The sequence below is a fragment of the Camponotus vicinus genome, unplaced genomic scaffold (assembly GCF_025532165.1).
Source record: "Camponotus vicinus isolate PSW18456_S1 unplaced genomic scaffold, iyCamVici1.0 SCAF_11, whole genome shotgun sequence".
Classification (NCBI taxonomy): domain Eukaryota; kingdom Metazoa; phylum Arthropoda; class Insecta; order Hymenoptera; family Formicidae; genus Camponotus; species Camponotus vicinus.
In genome coordinates this window covers 18,069,264-18,096,270 of record NW_028141947.1, presented here as the reverse complement: position 1 = coordinate 18,096,270, position 27,007 = coordinate 18,069,264, and the positions used below count along the sequence as shown (strand labels likewise).

Genomic DNA, 27,007 nt, shown 5'->3' with positions numbered 1-27,007 from the left:
GACTCTTGTCGCGACTTGTGCTTTTAAATAAGATTAAGATTATTATTTTAAGATTTACATCGCGAGAAAGATACTCTCTTGCGCCTTGTGTATCAAATCTGCGATTAATTTTACGCGCATTCTTTAATTCAATTCTACGCGACAATATAACGCTTAGAATTATTACATTAATATTATTACGAGAGCGTCTCGTAAGGAACGAATTATAGATCCCAAGTGTGGTAGTCAGTCTCCAAGAATATACTACTTATGCTGAAACGAAAAATAACTGGCGATACCTGGTACCGGTTTCTGACTGAGAGTTATCCCCGGGCCCACATTAGATAAAGGCAACGATCTCGAACGACGGAGATGTTCGAAGCAATAATCGCGATAGACGAATAATTTTCGCTTTTTGAGAGAAAATTCTTTTATCAGCATCATCGAGAGAAGCGGCAAGAAATTTTCGGGGTGTATCGCGAGCGAGCGTGAAAATGATCTTCGAGAGGGGTGACGGAGAGGCATCGGGTGCCAAACGGGATAAGCGGGAGAAATCACCCCGTCTGTACGTTCAGAGCCTTTTCTCCGTCTCTGGTCTCGGTGCGGTCTGATCCCTATGCTCATATACATAGACACAACACATACACGGTGTTACAACTATTATGTTATTTAAATTAATATTAACACACGGTTATACTAGCATGATAATCCTTTGTTTATTTAGTTTTTAAGCGTAATAGTTATATTATTAGTTTCATCCTTTGTATATATTTTACGGAAAAGTATCAATAAAAAAAAACAATAAAAAGAACAAAAAAACCACTAAAAAGTGTGTGCAACCTTCCATTTCATTACCACTGCCATGGCGATCTGCATAATGTATATGACACAATGACAAATAAATACTGTATAACACAAATATGTATATAACATTGTAATTTTTTTCTTTCTTTGGACGCGTATTTTTTTCTTAATTATTAAGACTATGGAAATTGACGAGGGAGGAAATAAAAGACAACGGTTGTTTTTGCAGTTTATTTGCAATTTGTTCATATAATTGGTAACTGATCTCGGATATAACTAGTACTAAAAAAACCTAAACAACGTATGAAATTTTATACATAGCTAATTATCTTAGTAGTGCTAAGGCGACTATTTACATGTAAACGCATTGAGCCGTTTTACGCGATGTATATCGTCAGGTGTCGGGAGATGATACACGCGCGAGTTTCGTTATCCGTATACACATTGCACACGGTTCTCGGAAAACTTTGGCCCAGGCGTTCCGAAGGAAGTTTGGATCTATCTGCGCATTTAACGCGCGCCCCAGACGTATTGCCACGGAATTTGTCTTTACCCATATCATATTTCTCTTTTACTTTTGTTTCCAACTCTCTTTCGGAATATTGAATTGTTAAAAAATATTAGATGGTCGAAAATAACGTGTAATAACGATAGGTATCGTAAAAACATGTTTTTAAATCGCAAACTAGTCTTTCCTAATTGACCTAATACAATATCTCCAAAGGATATGAGATTTTATTCTCGAGAAAAAATTTTCCATTTTTTTTGCGTTGGAGAGACTACGCACGTTTTATTTTGCGACGAAGATAAAAGTTTGTATATGAGAAGTTTATTCGAGAGTTGAATAACATATATATTTGTTAATCGATGTGACATGGGTGACAAATCATTATCCAATTCCTTTTAGCACTTTTTGTGAAGAATAATAAAAGAAATTAGAAAAAACGGAGGATTGCATGAATGTGATTGCCAACCACGAATCAACGAAGCGTGGCTGCTACTTCGATAACGAGCATTGGTACCAATAACTATAATAAATTGATACATGATTTCTCACATCATGCATAATTTTAAATAATAATGTAATCATACATTGCGACTTTGAGGAATATATTTCACAGTACCGCGTTTTCATAGTTTTGAGCATTTTTAATTTCGCGACATTAAAATGCAAACATATATATAACGAAAAAGAAAAATTATTCATGTGTGACGAGCAATTTAAGTCAAATAATTATTTAACAAACGCATTTTAAATCAAACAATACAACAAACGCGGTAGTGTCTAAATCATATAAAAATCATTGATAAAAATTATTGTGATAAAAAACATTAGCAAAGATTAGGAATGAAAATATTGCACTATGCAGAAAATTCATTAAAAGTTATGAAAAATATTCGAACGATCCAACTTCAAACACACTGTTTGCAAATAATATTAATATCTTCTTAACATGTAACTAAATCAAAGGCGAGTTTAATTTCGATCAAAATAGAAAGAAAAAAAACCAGAAAATGTTTCTTTCGATTAAAATCAAATGCCAAGAGTCAAGTAAAATTAACAAATGATTCAAATTCAAAATTATTCGATTTAGCATGTAGATAATAAAGAGTAACGAAATAGATTTGCGCGATAAAAAACGAAATTCTCATCTAATGTAAAATCGCGCTTCTCGATTCGGATTTTTGCGTTGATCGCGAAGGCTCTTCTCCGCATATCATTCCAGAGAAGAGAAGAACCTCGCGATTGATCACAACCGATCGTGCGACGATTGAAGAATAATTTATAACGCGCCCGTCTCTTTATAATTTGCTAAAACGCTCGGAGGAACGCAAGTTTGACATCCTCATTCGCATAACATGAAAAGTCGGATATTTCCTTTCATGGTTAACTTTTTCATTGATTTTATAATGAAATATTATAAGGTTCAAATGCTGCGATTTCTCGTGTCATTCTATTCGATCATAAATAGAATGATGCCATAGAAGGAGGAAATCACCAGTGTGAAAATACAGCTATTAGTCGCTGTTTTCAGTCCTCTCGAGCGTACAGAAAGATATTATTAATAAAAATGATACGATAACATACAACAGCTAAGGCTCGTCGTGGCGTTACGCGGTAGCGTGTCTTTCTGTCGCGCTTACAAAATTGCGTTCGCAGAACATTCTCTAGAATGAATCATACCCCGCATTAGCCATATAAAATCTGAAAACAGTCGCTTGCATCTCGGAAAAACGACGAAGTTTATGAGTATGTATATATACATATTCCATAAGAATATTAAATTTTGAATCTTTTCATATCAGAAGAAGCGAGTTTTCTACATCGGCTAATGGGAAAGGATCCTCCATAGAATACAATGCTCTCGAACGCGAGACGGAGAAGAGATCGCGCCTCGCATTATTGCGAAAATTACAATCTTATAATCTTTGCGCGATCTTCTCCGCTTCTCCTAGTAATAGACTATAATCATTGCGCGGAAAAAGCTCTTTAAACGCTTTTCAATTTTCCGAAACGTCGGGAAGACGCACGAAGCTTCGTACAACATTCGGCAACTCAGAGAAACTTTATCAGAGAGCCCGACGTTCGAAACGCTCAAGACTTTGTTGGCGCCAAAGCCGCGTTTTCCACGCGCATTCGTAGTTCCGGGGACGTGCTATCTCGCAACATAATTCATCCTACATACTTATAACGTGCTCTCTTAAAAATCTATCTGTATATGTACAAACAATGAGCGCATACGCGCGTGACGTGTGCCGAAGGCCGACGTCGCGTCAGCGGAGTATGTAGGCACGTATCTCCACGACGCTTTCGGCACTGTAAGGTGCAATCCGAGCCGCGGGCAAAGTTGGGCGAACAACGCGCCAAGAAGATTACGCTAGCGAGAATACGTGAATCGGGATGAACGAGGGTCGCTATTAACACGTACGAGAGTCGCTATTAGCGCGGCGTCGGCGGATTCACAAAATTAAAACACTATCTACCAACTACGCATATATATTCCTCTCCGATTAAAATAATTAAAATGTAAAAAAAGGTAAATTTATAATAATCTATAAAAATGGAAGAGAAATATCGGCAAAGGAATTCAATTCTCTCTATAGAAAAGAAATGATTGTTGTAAAGAAGAGATGTACTTATTATACAAGCGAGAAAGAAGAAACGATTGTATATACGGATAATCAGCCGAAAAATTTATCATTTATGACCTTTAAAATTTATATTGCCAATGTATAAATAGATCAAGCGCGGCATCCAAAAAGCGAAGCCAACTATTACATCAGGGTAAAGAGTACTGCAAAGAGCAATTCTCGCTGTACTACTGGATTAATATATTAGACAAATATATGAATGATGGAAAAATTTGAGTCTCAACTAATGATATTTTCTTCGAATATTGTTTTCTGCAATAAGTCTGTAATTGTTGGTTTCGTCTTTGTATGATATATACACGCTACATAAAATATCAAGAATTGAAAATTAATATTCTACAGTTTCATTGGGTCTAAAGAAAAAGGTTTGTACTAAGGTTATTGCTACTTTGAAAGGCCGATTAAAGAGCGGTGTGTGTTTACAGTGTTATTAGATATCTCGTAGCCGTGTGTTGAACATTGAATCAGTACCGTAAGTAGATTATTACCGGCATGAGTCAGACTCTCGTAGGCGATGATTCGACCGAGATACCGTGCATATATATTATTATATGTTACGTGGCATTCTCTTCCGGGGGTATATGAAACGTTTAATTTGAATTTTCAAATCTCAAAGTTCAAAATATAAATTTAAGAATAAATTTTTGAGTTTTAAAATATTAAATATTATATTGAATATATTAAATATTATATTGAATATATTAAATATTATATTGAATATATTAAATATTATATTTGAAATATTATATTGAAATGATAATCAGAAAAATTTATATGTTAAATTAAGATGAAATTATCGATCATAATTTCAACGTTCAGTTTGTGATGCCATTAATATGTATTGATTGCGGATCTACTCTTTTAAGTCAATTAACATCAGAATCACGAATATATTAGATTTATCTCATTTTAAAATTGAAATTTTTACCGTTTTTTTGCCACTTTGTTGACATGAGAGCTAAATATTGATAAATTTTGTATAAAATCTTTTTAAAACTTTGGAACTCTTTTCCTATCAAGATTACTTTTTTAAGCCATCTTTTACGTGAAATATGTTTATTCTGTTTCGTGATTTTAATGTTATAGATGTGAAAAGCGCGCGCTTAATTTTGCCCATCCATTTGCCCACGGTAAAAAAATCCATTAGCGCAGCTTTTTTTAGCTTTCGCATTTATGCAAGTTTCGTCCTCGGCATCGGAGACAGACGGATCGTCTCCGACGCCGCATTGGCCACTGTCGACACTATACGGTTCGATAAAGTCACGCATCTCAACGACATTGTTGCTCGTTTCCAGACACGTGCGCACATCTTTCACTTGCGAGGATAAGCCACGAGACAACAAGTGAATCTAGGCTTATCTGTCAAAGCTCGTCAAGTGATTTCGCATCCCCGAAAATCGCTGTCCTGTCTTCGCCGTTTTGCGACATGATCGCGGGTCGCTCGAGGCACGACGCCGCCGCCGTCTATGTCTCCAGGCCAGGCACCAGACTATGAAAGGTCTGTATATCGTGGAAGGCGCGGCCGCAGCTCTGGTTGTTGTTACGCTCGAATTTGGTGAGGTCAAAGTGCTCGTCCAATGACTGCAGCTCGGCCAATCGCTCCTCCAGCGTCTTCGCCGAGTCGGCGAACCTGGCAAAGTCGCAGAGCCGATCGGGATCGACCACGTCGGCCACCTCCATCATGTCGCTACACGATCTCGAGAGGTGAGCGTTCGCGTCGTCGAGATCCTCGGGGAAGAGCACCGAGTGACAGCTCGTGTTGCTGCTGGCGGTCGTTGCGGAAATGCTGCTTGCGCTGCTCGATCGCACATCGAGCACCCCACCGCTGCTCAGACGATCTTCCGGGAAACCTAGGTGATGGTGGCTGTTGTGATGCGACGCTTCCGGTTCCGGTTGAAGCTCGTCGATGTGCGAGAGCAAGCGTGGCGTCGGCGGCAAAATGTAGAAGTCACTGAACACGTCGTCTTGCAGATCTAGATCGTCGTGCCTCTGCCTCTTGGACCCGAGCCCATCGCTCCTCGAATCATCGGCCAATCTGCGTCAATCGATCAATGAAAAATATTAGCACGAGAATTCTTTATGCAATATTGCGATGCAACTGACAAGTTGACTTTGCGAGAAATTTCGAAATAAAATAATCCGTACCTTTTTCTGGAGGATGCTTCCTCGTCATCGGAGATGAGGTTGCCGGTGAGGGTGACGCTGCTCTCTTTGCTGACGTCGTCCATGTACGACGTCATCACCGGAAGGGTACCGTAACTTCGCGTCTTGTCGTCTCGGCTTTCACGATGCAATCGTCGCAGAGCGTTATTTATGAGCACCGATCGGCATAAGCTCGCCTCGGGATCCTCGATTCTCTTCAGCTTGACGGCGGAGATCTTCATCAGACGACGGCGTTCCTCGCGGGCGCGATACTTGGCGGAAATCATCGTGGGTCGGCTCCTGCGAATCACTAGGTCCTCCTCCAATCTCATTTTAGCGTCTGCGGAAACAAGAAAAACGGGAATATTATTACGATGATTATCGTTATTATTGCAAAATTGTTATTCTCTCAGTTTGAGTCTCGTCAACTCTTGGATATTCTTACAAAAGCAATTATCTGAGAAAAGAATGTTTAGAATGTTTCATCACACTTTGAACGATTGACTTTTTAATCTTAATGAGAAATGGGAACCGAGTGGAAAGCACTATTAATGCGATAAAATATCTAATCTAATCCTACATTAAGAATACTATTTTTTTTAAATAGTAATATTAGGATCGGATTGGGAGCCGGAATATCTAGCTTTATCATATTTTTCAATATATGATTATTTTCTTAATGACAAATTATGATAAATTTATTAATGTTTGAAATTTATTTTGATGACTAAAAACAAAAGAGATAACGGATCATTATGAGAAAGAAAACGATCCGGGACTTTACGAAGTAAATAATTTCAACGCGGTTAAAAAATGATAATGTATCATTTATAACTTGTGCATCTGGCAAAATCTCGCGGAGATTTGCACGGAAACGGTATTCCATGTGTGTTTTCATCGTGAGTAAACAGTTTCTCGCGGTCGACATAATATATGGATACACGTGTCACTCATCCTACATTTATCTTCCGGTGAGAAAAAAATTCGATTACAGCGCGGATACGCTTTTTCCACCATGTTCATCAAGGATTTTCGCGAGAGCGGCTGTAGAGGGGAAGCAAAAAGGAGCACGTACGCTCTAAGTACGTACGTACGTATGCATTTACGCACTCACGTATAGCCGATAATCTACGGAGACGAAAGGCCTCTCCTCTTTTTCTTTTCCCCCCTATCGTCGTCGTTCGCTGACTGACCCAGTTACACGACGGTGCTTCCGTCTTTCCGTTCACGCAGCGCGTAAATAAATCCTGTCCGTCTGCTTTGTGTCAGCGGAGAGGAGGGGAAGTAAAAAAAATACGCGTCCCGCTATCGCAGCGTCTCTCATAATCGACGACGACAATGACATTAGATCGTTGCGCGAAATCGCGCTAACGGTCGCGAAAATTATTACTGTTGAAAATTCCCCTCGCTCGACGAATAAAAATATTTTAAGGTAAATAAGAGCGTGAGAAATTCAATCAACGGTAAGATGCGTGCGTGGGAGAGGAGCATTTTGGATCTCTCGTTAATTTGACGAAAATTTCGCGAGAAATGTTATCGAAAACGCATCTCGAAAAAGCGCATCGATTCTTAATCAAAATTCTATCCATCGAGTCTGTGGCTTCCGATATCTCTTTCAATTTTCCACGTAAAGAGAAATAAATAACTGAAGGTAAAGGGGGGAAAATGATGAAATTTTTTACAATTTCGCGAGAGAAAAAGCTGCATGCACGAATATCCACTAATATAATATTTATTGTTTACTCCGATAAGAGAACGAAAATGTTTATTTAAAAAATATATACGCCGCTGTTTCCAACTCTTCTTCTCTCTTATGTTTATATGGACAATTTTTATTTCGCTGCCGTACGTGCCGCTATACGTTATATTCGCGCATCTTTCGTGCAGTTTTATTGCTACTTGGGTATTTTAATATTAAGGGAAAAAGGGCTCCCCCCTTTCCTTTCTCGCGCGAAACTCACTTTTCCCTCCATCGATCTCTATTCTCGAGAAATGTTTTCGCGAGCGATACTTTAAATTGTCATGGAAGTTACTTCTGACCGGTCGCGAGATCATTTCCGGTCTCTCAACGAGGGCATCGGAAATCGCGCTCCCCGATCCCCGCTAATTCCCAATCTCCCAATCGATCCTATCGCGTGAAAATTGTTAATTCGCCGTCCCATCGAGATTATGGCCGATAGTCACGGTCATCTACTTTCTGATTCTTTGTTTAATCGATCGCGTACAATGCCATGCGTCTCGAGAAAGGCAGTTTGGAGGAAAGCCCGCGCGACCGGTCGCGACAGGGTCGAAGATCGATTTATAATTTCATTAACTTAAATTGTTGCGTGTCAATTAATTTTTAAAATTTAATTTGACACGTACTCGTTTGTCATGTCTTCGATTGACTCGAGTTTTCCGATTCCGGAATTTTATTCCTTCCTGATCGATCGCGCAAATTTTGAGACGAGGGTACGCCGTGCGACCGAAAGATGTCGCGCCACGTGTCTCTTCGCGCCATTTTTTTAGACGGCCAAGATGGCGCGAGGTCGGTCGCGTTCGGTGGATTCGGATGGCCGTTCGCGCGACACTTGTTGCTAAATCGATCGTTTGCGAAAAGATTCGCGTCCGAGATCTTTAAATTTACTTCGACGAACGACTACGATGACTTTTTTGCGTTCGCAATTTGAAAATGATTGAAAAATTTCTCGAAAGTCGGCCGCCTATTCGCGACCGAAACGACGGTTTTTACACGCGCGATATCAAAGGTTACTGTAATTTTTTTGAGTGCAAAATCCAAAGTGCAATTTCGCGCATTTCGATATTAAGATGATACAAGAATTCGCGAATCAAAGTGACATCCGAATTGACGAAGATGGAAATTGAAAGTTAAACTGAAGATCGAAGGTGTCGTGCCATCACGATTCTCATCATCCGGAGATTACTTAATTCTCGTTGCCGTAGAAAATAGAGCGAAAGTGTGAGAGAAAGTAGAGTGGAGAGAGGAATTCTCTGTTTTGAGACAATAAACTCCGGAACCATAAATCAAGGTAATACAGCAATTATATAAAGTATTTCTTTTTTGTGAAGAATCTTTGATTAGCGAAAGGTAAGACGAGCGAAATGAAAATGGGCGCGAGAAATATAAACTAATCGTAAACTTCTCGTTTTTCGATCCGCAAGATCTCGATCTGTAAAGCGACTTTTGAAAGTGACCGATTAAATTTGAATTCTGTAATCTCACGCGGAATGCGTAGACTAACAGCTCGAACATATGAAGAAAAAGCGGATAACAATGTGACAATGTAAGACAGACAGAGAGAGAGAAAGAAAAAGAGAGAGAGAGAGAGAGAGAGAGAGGAGGAGGCCTCTCTCGAGAGGCGATTTTACGCTCGAGGTACGCCTAGGCTAACTTTCTCCATGAGGGAAAAACCGCCATGGATACATACACACACACTTACACACATACAGGCGCACGTTACCTAACCTGACGCGCAAAGTCCGCCTTGCACAGTCGCTAACTCGCACGTCCCTCTCTTCCTACCCCGCCCCTCTTCCTCATTCTTCACCCTTTCGACCATCGCCCTCCAGACTTTCTTCTCTCTCTCTCTTTCTTCTTCCCCCCTCTCCCCCCCCCGGCGTTTATTTACATACGCTAACACATTGTTGTAGATTGGCAACCTCGCGTGCGCTCTTCTTCGTTGGTTAATCTCGCTGTTAATCTCGCGAGAGCGAGATGCTTCAACATTTTACAACGTATCACCTTGATACGACAGGTGGATGTCGAGCATGAATTGCAAAATCTTTAGGAATTAATTAGTAGAGATATTATGATAACGACGAAATTCTCTTCTTTGTGAGTATCAGAAGAGTTGGAAAAATTCCTCCCTCAAAGCGTTGTAATTTCAGAGTTTTAGGATTATATAAATTTACGTAATTAAGTAATATTACGCGGTACGATATTTGCAAACAGATTGCATTAGTTGATAGATAAACAGGTCGCGTCAAAGACTAATGAAACTGCATTAAATCAAACCGCATCGCTCTGTTTGTATCGATACGACTTTTACGACGGCTATCGTTGATCCCGCTTAACAAACGCAAGCTTAACAACACAAGACTCCAAGGAATCGATTTATGCGAGCTTTCTAGCACCTCTCCAATATCCGTGTCTTATGAAACTATAGCTTGCATAAATTTATAATGACGCGATACATGCAAGCGACATTAAAAAATCGCTTAAGATGCCGTGAAAAAAATACGATTTTCTAACGAGGTTTCGTCGAAGGAAAAGCATCGTCACGCGCTGGATATTATGTCATTGTCGAGTAGTCTTTGGCAATTAAATGAAGCTCGGAGCTCGACTAAATTTAGATTCCCTTGTGCACGCGCCATCTTAATATTAGGTCATCGAAAGAGGACACAATAGCAAACGTGAGACATCGATAATTGTACATTAATGATACAAACAATAACGCGTTATGTAATTAAACCGTCTCGTTAAATAGTCAAACAATATATACTTTACGTTAAATACAACTTTTCAACAATTTTGTCTCCGATTATTGAATTTTTTTTACGCGAAATGCGCCAAAATGCGACATTGAAATCTTTTTTACAGCTTGTATCGCGGAATAACCGAATTGTTTTAAACAATATTTTCGATATAGTCACTCGTGCTATAAATAACAGTACCGCCTGCCAAAAGTTAATGGCGATTTAGTAACAATGTCGGTTTAGTCACGACTGTTTGAAAGCGGCAGCAATGGGGCAAACTACCCCCCTCCTAAAACCATCCGACCACAATACGAGCTTCGATCGCTGCACAACTGTAAACGATGTTTCTCGCTGCCGGGAACACGTTTGCGCCGCTATACCGGGTGTTTGCGTCAAATTTTAACGCGACAGGAACTTGTCTACGTTTGAGAAATTTAATTGCAAGGGCATTTAATTCTTTAAGAATAAAGATTTTCTTTAAATTGCGAACGAATCTTGTTTCTTGGTGTGAATCTCGAATGAATTAATCTTATTATTTTAATTTATTTCTTTTATCAATTATTTTATTTTATTAATTTATTAATTTCTTTTATTAATTTCTTTTCTTTTATTTCTTTTATTTAATTTATTCTTATTATTTTAAAGTTTTATTTTAATACGATTCAATTTCAATTTCTAATTGTCAAGAATTTAAACGACTGATTGTCAAAATCTACGATTTTCTAATACTTTAATCAAATAAAAAATGCAAATTTGAAAAAGAGAAATAGATATAGATATTTAACTCTTCAAATATCGGAAAGCATGGGTCGAATATGCACGTTAATATTTAGCTATCTTTCAACGTTGCCACGGTCGTTTCCCGAACAGTTGCGAAAGAAGAATCAGCGCGACTTTGAGAAAGCTCTGCTCGACACAACAGTCTCAAACTAATTTGATGAAGCGCGACGAGAGCGCGCACTGTCCCGCGTATTTTCGCGCGCGATTTTCGCCACTCGATAGGCGTATTACGTATGCTTCGAGTAATCGCATAACAGGCATAGTATATGGCGATAGCTCATAATTCGCGAACGTTATTCGAGCGTACATTCGGTACGCCATCGATATTCCACCGAAACGAGAGACGTCCGGCGTCGACGACGGCGGGCGGTGCCATATTGAACGAGAGAGGCTCGAGAGTGAGAGGGGAGAGTACGAAAGAGAGATAGAGAGAGAGAGGAGATGTAGAAAGCGCTCTCGGTATTATACGCAGGAAGGAACGAACGGCGTCGACGGCTCGTTCTCTGCCGGGGCCTTGGAAGGAATGCAGCGGATAAAAAGAAATCGCTCCTCCGCGCGCGCTTATAAATAAATCTCGCGGACGGTGAACCGAGAAAACGCAAAATTGACGTCGCGTCACCCACATCATCTCGGGTGGCTCCCACTTTTCCTCCTCGATCGTCTCCCTTATTTACGCGTATATATTAATCAGTGGTGTGGTCTGGTATTCTCTCGCCGCATTATTGAATTGTTTTTAAAGGATTTTCTTTTTTTGCGCAAACACACTCGGTGAAATAAAGTAAATTTTGGCGAGCTAATATATTATAATTATTCATACGTGATGCGAGAATTGAGCGCAACGTACGAAATTATCAGATGCAGCGGGGAAAATTAATAAACACGCGCACTATTGAGCATCATGTGTAAATAATAATAATCCATGCGCAAAAAAATTACAAAAAAATATATATATATACATGTAATCAAATTTTAAGAGAATTTATGTCGCTCGTTTGAATAGAGACACAAAGCACTCTATCCGCCCACTTGGATTACGCAAGTCATCGTCTGCTTAATAGATTCGTTACAAAGCTCCATTGTCAAAGCTCCCATTATTACCGACATTATTTTTTACAGAAATGTCTCATATTCATCGTTTCGATCGATATATCGTCTTTGAAAAATGTCTGTTTGTCATTAATTTTTGAAATAACTTGACAATGTTGTTTCTAAACGACAAGAAATTACGTTATTCACTTAATCATTGACTTGTATTGCGCTTTAGAAATAAGGAGAATGGTAAGGATGATCATTTCCAGGACATCCCGTATAATGAGCGTAATCCTCGTACGGGCACATTGGATGGCTCTCGCGGGTTTATTAACCACCGAGTTCAATATCGTGTTTCAAATGCGTCGTAAAGCGACTCTGATGCACACGCGTTCCGAACAGAGGCTCGCGGCGCGGTTCTTCATAAAACTTTATTCCTCCGTCGTAAAGATCGATAGGCCGGTTATCCCCTGCGGGATAAATTGCACGTATCGATTACTTTGTTTTGCCGAAGGAAAACGCGGGGAGAAAGTATGCGGTTTACGCGGAATTTGCGCGGAGCGATTTTTTTTTCTTATCTCATACGCGTATCTCTTTTTTTTTTGCAAACGTCTCAATGCCATCTTAATTTTATGCTTATCGATACCGAGCTTCCACATATTTATACAGCTCCCAAGTTCATTATCACGCCTGATATTTCGAAATCAGAGATTACGAAGCCGAGTTCACGTTCTTCGCTTTTTCGATAATTCGACTAAACTTGAAGCGTTTTATTTATGGTATGTAATCTATCACGTCCAAAATTAAATGTTTCTTAATAATTCTTTAATTACATGTTTGTAAATAACTGTGTTATTAAATGCGCTTATCTGCAAAGGAGCAGGGGAAGAGTTGATCCTGACGTTTGAATAGACGCATTCGTTTGCATTCATAGCAAATCCATTCGTTTGAGTGCAAAAGGCCGAACCGATGGCTTAATTAAAGGACATACGCTGCGGTCGTATCTATATTTACACATGTATACTCTATTTACACACACATTGCGGATGTTAGTTTATAATGACCTTGCGTAAAACTGCAGTTTTCATTCGACACTTTTTGTTTAAATTAAGATTAATTCTCGACGATTTTGTCCCGATCTCTCCAACGATAAACATTTTACGCCGCTATTATTATTTACACATCTTCCTAGTCAGCGAGACGTTCTCTCATTTTTGTCCAAAGTTATCGCAACAGTTTTGAAATTTGACGAGAAATTACGTAAGCTGAAATTTTTCATAAGCAGAAAACTCGGTGAATTCAGATTGAAAAACGATCTAGCCGGTCCTGGTTGCAGACGAGGATTCCATTAATTACACGCAATGACTTTCACTCTTGACGATAAAAGAAACGAATCTTTCCAGCGTGCTGCAACGACGTATATTGACGCAATGGTTTTGCGGTTTTCGCAATTTCTTACAAAATTTGCGCGCGCGTCCTCCCGACACGTGTAAATAAAAACTAGCTCCTTTTCGGAGTAAATAAAGCGCACGTCGCGTCGAAAAGGGAGAGGTGACACTTACTCCAGATATCCCCGTGAAGCCTTCTTTTCGTGGAAACACAAGCAATCGATATATCGGTCTCGCCGCGATAAGAATCTCGCCGCCGGAAATGAATGGCGTGTCTTTCGCTCGCGAAGGAGAGCAAAGAGAGGAGCGTGCGAAAAGTAGCCAGGAAAAGAACGGAAGAGTCGTAACTGTCCGCGAGACAAACGGTACCACGTTTCATATGGAAAACGAGTCTGCTCGCGACTCGTTTTTACACCGCTCGTCAGAATTTTTCAATTCTCGCTAAAGAGTCGTCTACAGATCACATATCCAACTTTATATATTTTTTTTTAATTTTCTATTCGCAAAGTATCTAAAGATACATTCAAATATTCTATTTAATGTCAACTTTTCAAAGTTACTCGCGCGGATCGCGCGATTTTTTCCTCGCGTCTACGGTTATTCGACTGCCGATGGATTCCTATTCTCTCGATTTAGAGAGCCACGTTCTCGGCGAGATTGTGCAGAGTCGTGCGGCTAAATAGGCCGTGACCATTCGGACGACTTTCTCTCACAGCCGCAATGAGCGAAGACGTAAAGAAAAAAAATCGTTCCTATTTAAAACGGAGCAGACGAGCTTGACTCGAAGGAAGCAAATCGACACGCGAATTTTAGGTACGCGGTACAAGCGGCAGTTTACGGAAATAAAGACGTCGAGAATGCGAGCGTAATATGATTTCGCAAGCGTACGTTACGATAACATTTGACGAAATCATTATTTGATTTGATTTCGCGATAACAAACGAGTGGAAAGATAAGGATGTTTTAATTTTAAACGATTTTGCACCAAAGATTTTTTCTGACGCGATATTATTTCGAGCCGATGCGAGAGGAGCTTCTTGCCCGTTTTCTCCGAGTTTCGCGCTACGTTACGAGGAGAATATAACTTCTCCTCCCTTCTGTTCCCTTCACGATTCCTCCAACATCCATCATTTTCGGTCAATTTGCCGCGCGGGACGCTACTTCGTCAGCCGATGCTTAAAGCACTAGAGAGAGAGAAAAGCGCGAGTCATCGACGAAAAGCGCGTCAATAGCCGCGTCATGAGATTGCCACTTTAGTTTCGTAAAGCATCGAAATTGACTCAACGATAAGAGCGATTACGAAAGTTCCACGGTGTATAGTCAGTGACGAAGTGTTTCAATTTGCATTTACCGCAATATGATCTCTTGTCGCAATATTTTGTAACTTGGTCTAAGCTATCATCCGCAACAGAAAAAAAGAATTGAATTTTGTCAAGTATACGATCATGAATTTAGCAATACGATTACGATATGCGTCATTCGACATCATTTCAATCATATAAATATAAATAATAAACTGATCGATTGATTTAAAGAGAAAAAAGAGAGAGAGAGTATGTAACTTTTACTTAAGTAATAATGAGAGAGAATAACTTGTTTTTAACCCATCTGTTGAAATAAATAATTGTGAAAGAAAATTAAAGAATCGACAAAAAATTGGAAAATTTTCTTCATACGAAAAGATAGTAAACAAATACAGCGCCACAATAATAAACGCAGAAAGTTGTTTGCGGACATTATCATCACGTGATATTCCGATCTCGAGTCGCGGCGCGTATCGATAACGCGACTATATCTCCGGTCACTTATCGGTCGTTCGAGAACGTCCGGAAACGAAAATACAGATTCGAGGAGCCTCTCTCCCTCTCATCGTCGCCGTTATCGCGAAAATAACGGAGATCGCGCAACAGGTTAGGGAGATTAACGTAGGCGCGCGGATTCTCGTTGCGCGATCGTTATTTTGCCGGCAACTTTTTCTTCCAAATCATACCCATTTCACGCAACGCTAATAATCCGCTTCATCGTGTAATTCGGATAGTCCACCGCCAAAAAAAAGTTGATTCGCAGAGTGAAACGTGTGCGTAAAGTGACCGTCGACAATTCAACGTTGACCTAGATTTAGATTAATAGATCCGCGTTGCAATTTGCCTCGTCAAGCGCTCAAATTTTCGTTTTACCGTCCTTTTTTCTCTCTCTCGCTCTTGAAAATTAAGTCATGTGAAATTCATCCGTGTAGAAATAATGTCACAAACATGTTTTATCCTCTGCTTTGTAATCTTTGTCGAGAAATACGAGATTTATTCGACGAGGAACGTGAGGCAATAATCAAAGACGTGGAATGAAAAGGAAGACATGATGCAATTTTACACACAGCCTTTAATTATAATCGCCAACACATGTTCGTAGATCGGATTGATGAAAAATTGAATCTCAATGTTGAAATGCGTCGAGATGCTCGCCGCGAATTCACGATGAATATGCAGTAAAAATGCAGAATCATCCATATTTATTTCGCGGCGAGGAGAGAGCGCGCGATAGATGAGAAGAATCGCTGCTGCTTTTAAGCTCTTAATTGATTAATTGCCAGTGATAATACATAGTACGATCATCCAGCAGCAAGATGCTAATGAAATACCTCACTCTGGAAACTAGACGCGTCTCAAAAATCAAGTTTTCTTTCGAAAAATTTATTTTTTCACAAAAAAGAAAGATTTTTTTATACGATATTATAAAAGGTATCCTTTTTGTCCATCCGCTAGACTCTTTTACAACTCCTCAAATTTTTAAAAAACTTATTAAAATTATTATTAAAAATTATCCTATAAATATTCAAATTATGCAATAAGATATATACGAGCGCTCTTTCTCAATTATATAATATAAATCACAATTAGATATACTATTCGTTCCCGAGGCACGTTACAACGAGAGAAGCGATAAAGTAAGAGCGACGGACGTGCCACGTTGGCCGATTCTTGACCAATCTCTGGTTATCCGGAACCGTTTTCTCTCTCTGTCGCCGCGACCTTCCGCGAGCCGCGGCCGGCAACATTAGGGATCATACGTTTATCTGGTAGCCCGCAGCCGCCGTCCTCGTAGAGCCGCGTCTATAGACGGCAATCACGCTAAGAGCAGATGTTATCCCCACCCGGATCGCGCGGATCTTCTCCGGCGGCTAGAGAAACGAAGGAGGAGGTCGGACGCGGCGTGAGCCTCGGAATCATCGGCTCGTGTCGTCGATACTCGGATATCCCCGCTGCTCTCCTTTCAACCTCCCTCGTTTCACCACATTCATACGTACATACATGCATATGTGTCGCGCGTGGAGCGATGGGACCGAGCCAATACTTGGTCGCGAACGTCGCGCGAGTAGTCTTGTCTCTCTCGCCGCGACGTCCCCACGGTAAATATTTCCGTAGACCTCTCTCGCACGGGAGGCGAACGTGTCGCACGCGCGTCACCAGAAGCAACCTTGTATGTGCTGACGTCAAATAGATATCCCTTCCGCGCTCTTCTTTCCGAGAAAATTAATGCGGAGAATCGGGGATCTCCACTCTGATAACGCGCGACTGACGGTTCCTCGAGATACTTGAATATGTATTACTTCGGGAATAATATAACGCCTCAACGTCGATATATTATTCTTTCCGCACTTGAAATGCGCCAAAATTGCATACAAAATTAATATTATAATATATGAAATTATCTTTCTCTCTCATTAAGCTTTCACATTTTTTTAAAGATCAATCTAGTAATTTTATTTGTTCGGAATAGATAAAAAGATTTCTCGATCGTATTTTGATTACGTCGCATCGAGCAACTGGAATCTATAGCGATCGCAAATTAGTATTTCCATCTCGCACGAGCTTTGTCCTCTCGTGTCTATTTTTACCTGACACTGTCGACTATTTTTATCCGACTCTTGCATGTCACGTCACCATGATTATCGGGCGTTGGCGCGATATGGCAATTTGGTAATGGTGTCTCGTCGCGCGGGATCGCATCCGAAACATCTGTAGCGCGGCGGCATTAATGGCTATCTCCGCGAGATTCCAGCGGCTATCGTTCGCGCAAAGATAATCGCTTCCATCGCTCGGTTCTCGGGTCTCGTGCCGCACGCTCTCGCTACATGTGTCGAGTCGCGCGAGCGAGGAAGGGGGAGAAGGAAGGTAAAGGGGAGAGCCTAGAGAGAAAGAGGAAGCGAGAGTGTATCGACGACGAGGGATGAGGCGCGCCTGTGGCACGTTGGTGAATAGGTATAGGCTCGTGATGTCGCGCATTCCACCAGCTGGTCGGGTAGACGCCGGTGTCGTCGCTCGCCCTGTTGCCATGCCTGTGTTTCTCCGTAAGAACAAACGTAAAGCAGCGAGGGAAAAAGCCACGAAATTTCGAGGAACGGCTTCCCGAGCTTTTTGCAGGAACAATAGAGCCCAAAGTGCACAGGTTCCACCCACCATCGAGATATTTTATAAAAGAAAAAGAATCGCGATGTATGCGTGTGCGAGAAAATTGAGAAATTTTCTAATGTTTCGGAGAAGCTATTCGATATAATTAGGAAGAATTATTCAATGTAATACGCGTCGACTGTAAAAATGAAAAATTCGTGCGCAAAATATGTAATTTCGTCCAAAGCTTCAAAGTTGTAATTCTACTCGGGACTTGGTTAAAGAGGTCGCGGAAGCCCACGAGTAGTTTCTTATCGACCTGTTTTAACTTTTACGCAGTTAACTAACTCTGGTTACAGCGACTCTCTCTCTCTCTCTGTCTCTTTCTAGGTCGAGCCAGCTATTATAGATAATGCAGGTCGAGAAACAAAGCTCGCGCTAACCACTGACAGTTGAGTCTCTTATCGACGACGTCGCTAGAATTTTAGATCGTCTCCGCCAAAGTTCAGCAAAGATCTATTTTCAACTTTGCTCTAAAATATGCATACAGTGTTCCGTATATGGAACGGATATAATAGAAACTGCTATTTTTATCGTACTATAGGTTTCGTGTTTAGATACACAACCGTTATTCAATTAAAAATAAGCACCAGAGTGCGAGTCGCCAACTCGAATTCATTTCGCGTCAAATGACACTAAACTCTACGCAAGTTTTACGCATCCTCTCATTCCCACTTATCTAGTGTCGCTCAAAATTGTACCTTCACCCCCACTTCAGGTGCTTTAAAGACAGATATTTTCGTCCGTTTTACTCATCAATGTCAGGCAGCAAAAGTAAAACGAAACGACGATAAAAAAACCTTCATACGCGGATGTTTTCTCACGCTTGGGGATAAACGCGGACTTGGAAGCAACGAAAATTCCCCCTGGAAAATGATGGATTCGATTACCTCGGGACAATCGAAATAGTCACCCGCGTAGCGGGCGGTTAAAACCGAGATCGCTCCCCATTCTCAGCGAGAGAGGCGTTAAACGGGTTCTTTGTTCCGCGTAGCAATAGCATAACCATGAGCGTTTTATTCGATTTCCATCTACCGGCGGCGCGTGTCATCGCATTTCTACGTATATACGCGCCGATAGTCGACGGGCCGCGTCCATACACCTAGCGTATTCACCTGCACGTGTATACCTGTACATATATATATGTATAGTCGGTATATCGGGGCCAGGCTATCTCGCGCAATCAGACCCATATCGATAGTCACGGCGCGGCCCGGCGGTGGCACATGCTCGATTCGCGTATTATCCGCGTGACGTGCGTTTCAATCTGCCGCATGCGTGTCTACGTATTACGTATATATGTCGGCGCGCGCGCGAGCGCGAGCGCGGGGGCGGGGGCGAGGGTAGGGGCGGGTTTGCTTTTTCGTCCGTCTATCGGCATCCCGATCGATCGCCCGGCAAATTACACGGACCGCGCATCTCTCCCCGGACTATTGTTGTCGGTGATTCTCGACAGATCTTCGGATTAATGATCGCCAATTATAGCTTTCGCGGCCAATTACGCGGCGTAATTGACCATAAATGCTGATAACGCGCGCGCGTGGGATTCTTTCGCTCGCGAGACGAAATCGGCGGCCAAGTCGCAACGAGCGCGAAAATCGGAGGTGCATCGAATGCTAATCTCTTTGACATTTCAAACGGAAAGCCGCGCAGCAGTCAGCGCGTGTTTCGGAGACGCTTGTGTCTCGCGCGAAAAAAAAAAAAACATTTTCGCGACGTGAAAACGGATTAATGTGTGCGTAGAAACAAAGCTCCGCGCGTAAACCCTTTTACGATTCGACGAGCGGCATCTGTCTGCGTTTTAAACGCGATATCGCGTGATTAAGCAGAGTTTTGCAATACCGAAACACACAAACTATGTCGAAACCGGCTTGATAAATTAGAGAACGGCGCAATATATTTCCAAATGCCGTGACTGCCTCGTAAGATAATGCATTCGCACACAAATGCTAGATATCGATTCCTCCTTAATCTTTTGTTTGCCGACATCGCTGCGATAGGTCTTTTTAATTTATATAGCGATAACGCGTTTTCGAAAAATGTTTTCCAGCCGTGTACAATTTTGAAGATCAAAGAATCGAAGATAACAATTAATCTTATCGAAAAATAAATAAGTGTCTATTAATTTGGACATTCTGTCTCGGTGGAAGACTTGTTTGTAAAGGTTTTTTTTCTGGAGATAGGTTCTATCGCTCGGCTCTTTTTTTTCTGCGTATATTCTGAACGCGTGACGTAATTCGAGTTGGTAATTTCGCTCCTCCTAGTCAGTTGCTCGCGCAAAGTTGAAGTTTTATGCGAGCAAGCTCTCTAATAAGTGGGATATAAACTCTTTGGCCAGTTAGCAGTTCGTTCATGCTCGTGCTCATTTTTTCAAACACTATATCCTTACCTCCTTAATCTCAGAATCGTCGGGAATTTGTCGTCGCTCGTTTAATTCGTTATTACTTGTCTCGTTGGCCGTCATTTCGAATGATAAATTAACGCGAAATATCGATCATGTATTCAGTATCGCAATAAAGGTATATAGGTATAAAGGTATTATCTTTATAACGTGAAAACTCCTTTTTTCCGTATAATCTTCATCAAGATCGTTAAACATGCCGTGACAAAAGCGCGAGCGTAGCCGCGCATTACGACTAATTAAATCATGCATTCATTAAATTATAACCACACACCTGCGTGTGCGCGAGAGAGAACTAAACCGAGTCCTTCGTTGACCTCGTTTAGAGCTCGACGGTGCATACATAATTTCGCGATCTTCTAACATTGCGTTTGTATACACGTATAATGACTCCTACAAGAAATATTCATCTATCAATCATAATTATGCGCGTGCCTTTTGATGAATATTCTATTAATATTTTCCTAATAAAATCTCGACGGAAGATTACCTTGCCTTCGATCTTCGCTATTAATTAAATCGATAATTGATTATTTATCTTTGGAATTTAATCATGGTGACTTTGATCTTTAGCTCTTACTTTTCCCGTCATCGCTAATAAATACCTCCGGTATTCGAAGAAGTTAATGTTTATCAATTTAAAACGAATCTCTTTACACAAATTGACCTCTCTATTCGCCTTATATCCTGTGTATAACTGGACATGACGCGCAATCTCGAAAAAAACACAGACCAAAGACGTCAACGATGACGCCGGGGAATGACAAATTTCCGCGAAGATGCGTGTCATCTCGTTTACACGCGCAATCGATGACGTAACCGTCGTAAAACGCTGGTAATTATTCCGGCGCGCTTACGTCTTCGATCTATCCGGTCGCTTAGTTTTTCCGTCTCTGATAGAGTACAGCGTATTATATCGTTAAATCAAATAGCGTACTTTGAATACAGCTCGCAGGACTGCCTCTGGATCTGTGCCACGCAGCGCGTGAGAGCGTCTTTATGCTTGATTTGTCACGCAACTCGATGACGATCGTCTCCAATTATTGCCTCGAAGCGTTCCATTCTCTACACATCCGGATTTTCCTCTAACGCATCGTTTGCTCTCGCGCGGTATTCGACTCCAAGATACAAAGAGTTTTTCTACCTACAATTGGACGAAGAGACGAACTCGTATATTTTCTTCTGTCTCTCTCTTCTCTTAAAAGGAGGAAATAAATTTATCGTCAAGAGGAAACATATTAATATTTCTTATTCATTTTCGATAATAAAAACAAAACGATAAAAAAGTAATATACGTTTAACGTTCCATAATGTTAATGTTATCAAAGTGATAATAATTGAAGAAAAACATCGAGTTTTCTTTAAACAAGATACCGAAACAAATTTTCCTCCAAAGGCGAGACCTGTCGTCATCACTGTTTGCGACATCGACCGGTTCGAAAGCGGAAAGTACGCTGCAAATGTATTCAAAGTGCATAGAGAAAAGGAGGCACATATCTACATGTACATATTTCCACAATACATACACGCGCGCACACGCACATATATATAATATATTATACTATACGCATTCCTCTTTTCTAAGACACGCTAATCGCCGATGTCGCTGGTAACGGGACATTTCTGCAACGGCAAGGAGAGCGAGCGAGCGAGCGAGCAACGCGCGCACGGGGCTCCGGGGCTACGCGAGCAGGAGGAATCGTCCTATCGCGTGCCGCGCGCGGAAGGTCAGTGACAGAAAAGCGGGCGCCGCGTCGGGCGTCGGATCCGAGCGCGCGCGCTGGTCTCCCAAAACAAAGAGTCATCGGCCTTTATGCGGCGGGATCTCCGCGCCTCGCCCCGCGTCCCGCCGCGCCTCCGCCCACGGGATATTCGCGCGGGGGTGGTTGGAGAGGCGAACTCGCCCCCTTCTCCCTACGCGACGACACGCTCGCGCATTCCGGGGCTGAGGAGACGCGCCGAGGCGCGTGCGCGGCGTGACGGCCGCTGCTATTTTCGTCGGCGGATTCACCGCGGAATGAGATCAGTGCGCTAAATTTATGACGAGGCGCGAGCGAGCGAGCGTCTCCTCCCCTTTTACGCGCGTCCTACAGGGCTCACTGAGCGCGTCGCGGTTTAGTACGTCGTTAAATAGTGTCCCCCCGCGCGCTGTCGCGAGGTAGAGAGGCTCGGGGCCGCGCGGGGCGTTACTCGAAGGGCGCGCTCCTCCGAAAGCTCGTCGTTAATCTTGCAGGGTGTATTATACGTACGCAACTAGCCGCATCGAGTCAATCGACAACTTTCGAAATGGTCACTCTGTACATCTCATATATCGCTAAATCTGTTTATCCGTCCATCCTATTATTTGCATTTTGTTGTCGTTCTCTTAAACGCGTTCTTTCTCAATGTTTATTTAGCTACAGATTGGAAGAATGCAATTCGTTATTATTCCAAGAATAATGGAAAAACCGACCCATGTGGGTGTGCGTGTCTGGTAAATTGGATCTCGAAAGCTCCATATGTTGACACGGTAGACCACGTTTCCGCCTGGCGCCAAATTCTACGAGATGCCTCGTCATCCCTTTCGAGCTAAAATTGCAAGTTTGAAGCGAGAACTCGGTTTCCGAGTACACTTTTCTCGACTTTATTCTACGTAATTTAAATGTGGGCGCATCTCGCGAATAAAGATATTTGCGCGCGCCCAAGATTACTCTCCCGACTCTCTTAAGACCGACGAAACGAGCTTTAAAATCACGTCTCGATTATATCCGCGTGTTTTTTAAACACGCAAAAGCCGCGCGATAACTACGCGTCATTATTCATTACGCACGAATATATGGCTGCTCCAAGATACTCGGCCATGCGAGCGTAACAATGAACGCGTTTATCGCCCGTTATAGCGTTGATTAACGCGCCATCATTTATCATCAAAGATAACTTTACACCGTATTTGTTGTCTATTATGTATTGCGAGATTGTCATATATTTATATTATATAAACGTTAATCAAAAATATTTTTTGCCTTTCCCCTTTAATTTGAAATATAATTTTTTAATTCAAACATTTAGACCTAATTAGTAAGCGCGAGCATATTTTACATCGGACACGAAGAAATGGCTTTCCAAGTGTGTAAACGCTGCACGCGTCGCCAATCGGCAGGTTAATCGCCTTCTGAAATACGTCGACTATCGTTAAATATGCGCACGTGCGCACCTAATGAGCCGAGTGTGCGTGCGTGAGAGCGCGCGCGCAAGCGCGCTCGTGGTTGAGATTAGCGCCAAGGTTTTTTCCTCGACTTTCTCGATTGAACATAAAGACGTTTGTCTGCGGTCTGATGCCGAATGCCGTTTTACGATTGCGAATATATGACTCTGCAAATGTTGCGCGCGCGATCAACGAAATAATAATATCGGATTCTCGCTTCATTATGGGCAGAGTATGTATTACAAAATTGCGTAATGTCTAAGAGTAAATTGTATATCTACGTCCATGATTAGCTCCATATCGCGATAATTTCTCCTTTAGGGTGTCGAGTGCGTTGTTAAAAAAAAAGATTACAACGCGAGGAAGCTCGCTGAAATTTAAAAGAAGCAATTATCGAGTGCGTAATACACGCATTATATTTATGTTTGAGTTCTTTAAAGGTCTTAAAAAACACGCGCGGGCAATTTTTTTTTACAAATCGAGTTATCGCTTTAAAAGACTCGGAGCCAAGATTGCCATTATCGTAATCTTATCGGCGGCAGTATTCGCCACCGTACGCGGGACGTGTAACGTCATATGTATGTACTATGTACCTCGGATACGCGATACGTCATGTGCGAGCACGAATCCTATGTATGTACGTGCGGCAGTTTCGCGTCACGCGACCGACGTATGAAGAGTCTCTATCCGCGAGATAGCGACCGTGGATTTGCATAAGGACGCGAGCGTTAACGCGTGGGACACCCGGTATACGTATGTATATGTGTGTGTATGTCGCGTACAAGACATTTCGTTCATTGTTCGAAACAATTGGCGGATTCCCGATCGCGGACAGTCGGGGACAAACTCTCGCGGATACTTTCCCCGATATCGATAAATTGCAGGTTGTTGCCGATATAACGCGTCCGCTTCATTTCGCATAAATCTACGATCGCGGATTTACACCGAATGTTTCCGGGGGATTTCCGATAACGTAAGTATATAACGCGCGCGTCGCGTTTCCAGTTTCGCATTCCTCTTGATTACGCCGATGAACATGGCTCTTCTGGCATTTATACCGATTGTTTTAGAAGCTCGCGAAGGAGTCGCGTGCTCGTGTAAATTCGCGCTGCTCGTGCAAATAATAATATCGTTATCCGAGTCGCGCACACTTGTCACAATATCCGCGCGCGAGTCGCTGACTTTGCGATATCTCGCGTTCCTTTTAACAATCATTCCGACTGGAGGAGATGCATCGGGAATAATTTCGGCAATTTTAATTCGTTTGCGCGCGCGTTTCTCTCTTTATTAATTTTTACAAAAGGAATGCACCGTCTCTCCTTCTGTCTCTCTCGCACTCGCGATAAATGAGAGAGCCAAGAACATGGTGCACGCGATAAAACAAGTTGCGAAACACCTTTTTATCGATCGCGATGGGTCGGGATACTCTTTTGCCCGCGCTGGGAGACCATCTTCCTTCCTGTCGTCTCGTTTCTTACGCAGTTTCCACAAGCGGCCTCTCTAATCGGTGCCGGCATGTAACTTTGTGCAAATGTAACTCTTGTACTTTCTTCCCTCTCCTCTCTTTTCGCGACGAGCGGTCCAAGTTTGTATTTTCGCGGCATAAATTACTCGCAAAGTTACGAGCAAAACGAATAATAATAAGCGCGTCGGCGATCGTTTGTACAATCGAGCGTGATTTTACGAAATTGACTCGATGGTTTTCGGCGAAAACGCTTTGTTCGAATAGGACCATATTGCGGTTTTGCAATATCGCGGACGCAGCGAGCGATGTCCGTGTGCCTTTTTCAACGCTGTCTCTTTCAATAAAACGGTAATTTAGAAACAACGTATATTCTCCATATATACTCCTGTTTTCTCTTTTTATCTTGATGGTACTTTGAAACATTACGCAACCGTATGACGTCTCGCAAAGTAAAATTTTGTTTTCGATTACTGAATATTTACAGTTTGTAACGCAACGTATGGTCGACGGTGCTATTATTGCCAGACTGTTCATATTGTCCATCGGGACGTGACGAAAACTCGACTTTGAATAATATTGACAATTTAGCACGACGCAGAAAAAACGCGTGCTGTTGATTGGAAACGAGCGAGCGCAGCCTCCGTAAGTTCAGTGTCAATCGCGAGCCGTCATGATGTCATCGGGAAGAACGATCACTGTTATTAATATCGCATGTACAGCTCCGTCGTATGCATTTTTCGTCGAATACGAATCGGAGAAGGATCGTGATTTTTCGCGCTTTAAGATATCGAGAGATCGGCAAGTCGATCCGTTCGTTTCGTGGATCTGTGCCAACTAATCCAAGCTAATGATTCCGCTCGACCGCAAAACAATGATTGCCAAACGTTTTGCGATTATACGTTACGCGGCGATATTTTCGTCTCTCTCTCTCTTATCAACGGTATCCTCGTATCTTGTATCCCGAGCAACATATCGCGCAAGTATCTCCAAATATATTGCCCCAATTTTGACGACACCGTCGAAATGAGCCGTTGCAACGTCCCGACTATTAAACTATAGTCTACTAATACTAATATAAATTAGTACGAAAAAGATTTGCCAAATAAACAATAAAAAAAGATGGGGAAGATGATTGTAATGTGATTCCCGTTTCAATTTATTCCGCTCTTTGGCGAACATTTTAAATCATTTATAATGTATTTGTATTTCTCTGCGAGAGAAAGAGAAAGAGAGAAAAAAGAGAGAGAAGAGTTATATCGACTACGTCCGCTATCCGTCCATTAAAATGCGCTACTCCACGATCGAGCGTATGTATATCGATCACAAGTCAGCGTCAAGCTCATAAAAATTCATTCGATCCCGGGAATAAAAATGCGTCTCACGAGTTTCGTTAAAGTTTAAATGGAACGTGCCTCTCCATTACTCGACGCCTAGAGAACAAACTATTAAGCTACGAATCTACTTTGCAAGTATCACGCGATGTTTTGCAAAGATCGCGCGAGACACATCTCCCTCTCTCGCTCTCAAAGATATATTTACGCGCTCGAAATCAAAACAGATGTGTTTACCATCAGCGACACGCGCAAAGAAAGCCAAATTGATAGCCGAGCGTCTTTTTAAGGAAATTTCCTTCGTCGTATTAATTTCCGCAAAAAAACTAATCCTTGACAAAATCCAATTTTCCGCAAATTACGCGAGATTCATGCCCTCGATAATCTCGAGCGCGCGTGATTCTCGATTCGCAGACATCGATACTGGCCG

The 27,007-nt window shown here is 41.8% G+C and overlaps 1 protein-coding gene across 5 annotated transcripts in view; it reads right to left on the bottom strand.

The window, feature by feature from the left end:
* Positions 1-1,000: 1,000 nt before the first annotated feature.
* Positions 1,001-27,007, bottom strand: part of LOC145961896 (uncharacterized) — a 116,660-nt gene continuing 90,653 nt past the window's right edge. For 3 of the 5 annotated variants that reach the window (XM_083082451.1, XM_083082449.1, XM_083082452.1), the window contains exons 2-3: positions 6,082-6,418; positions 1,001-5,971 (exon numbers count right to left, since the gene is read on the bottom strand). In XM_083082451.1, coding sequence (XP_082938577.1) covers positions 5,401-5,971; positions 6,082-6,418 — 908 coding nt within the window. In that variant the 3' untranslated portion in view covers positions 1,001-5,400. Of the gene's footprint in view, positions 5,972-6,081; positions 6,419-17,643; positions 18,116-21,534; positions 21,790-27,007 lie in introns of those variants that run through there. The other 2 variants (XM_083082453.1, XM_083082454.1) reach the window with 2 other exon arrangements.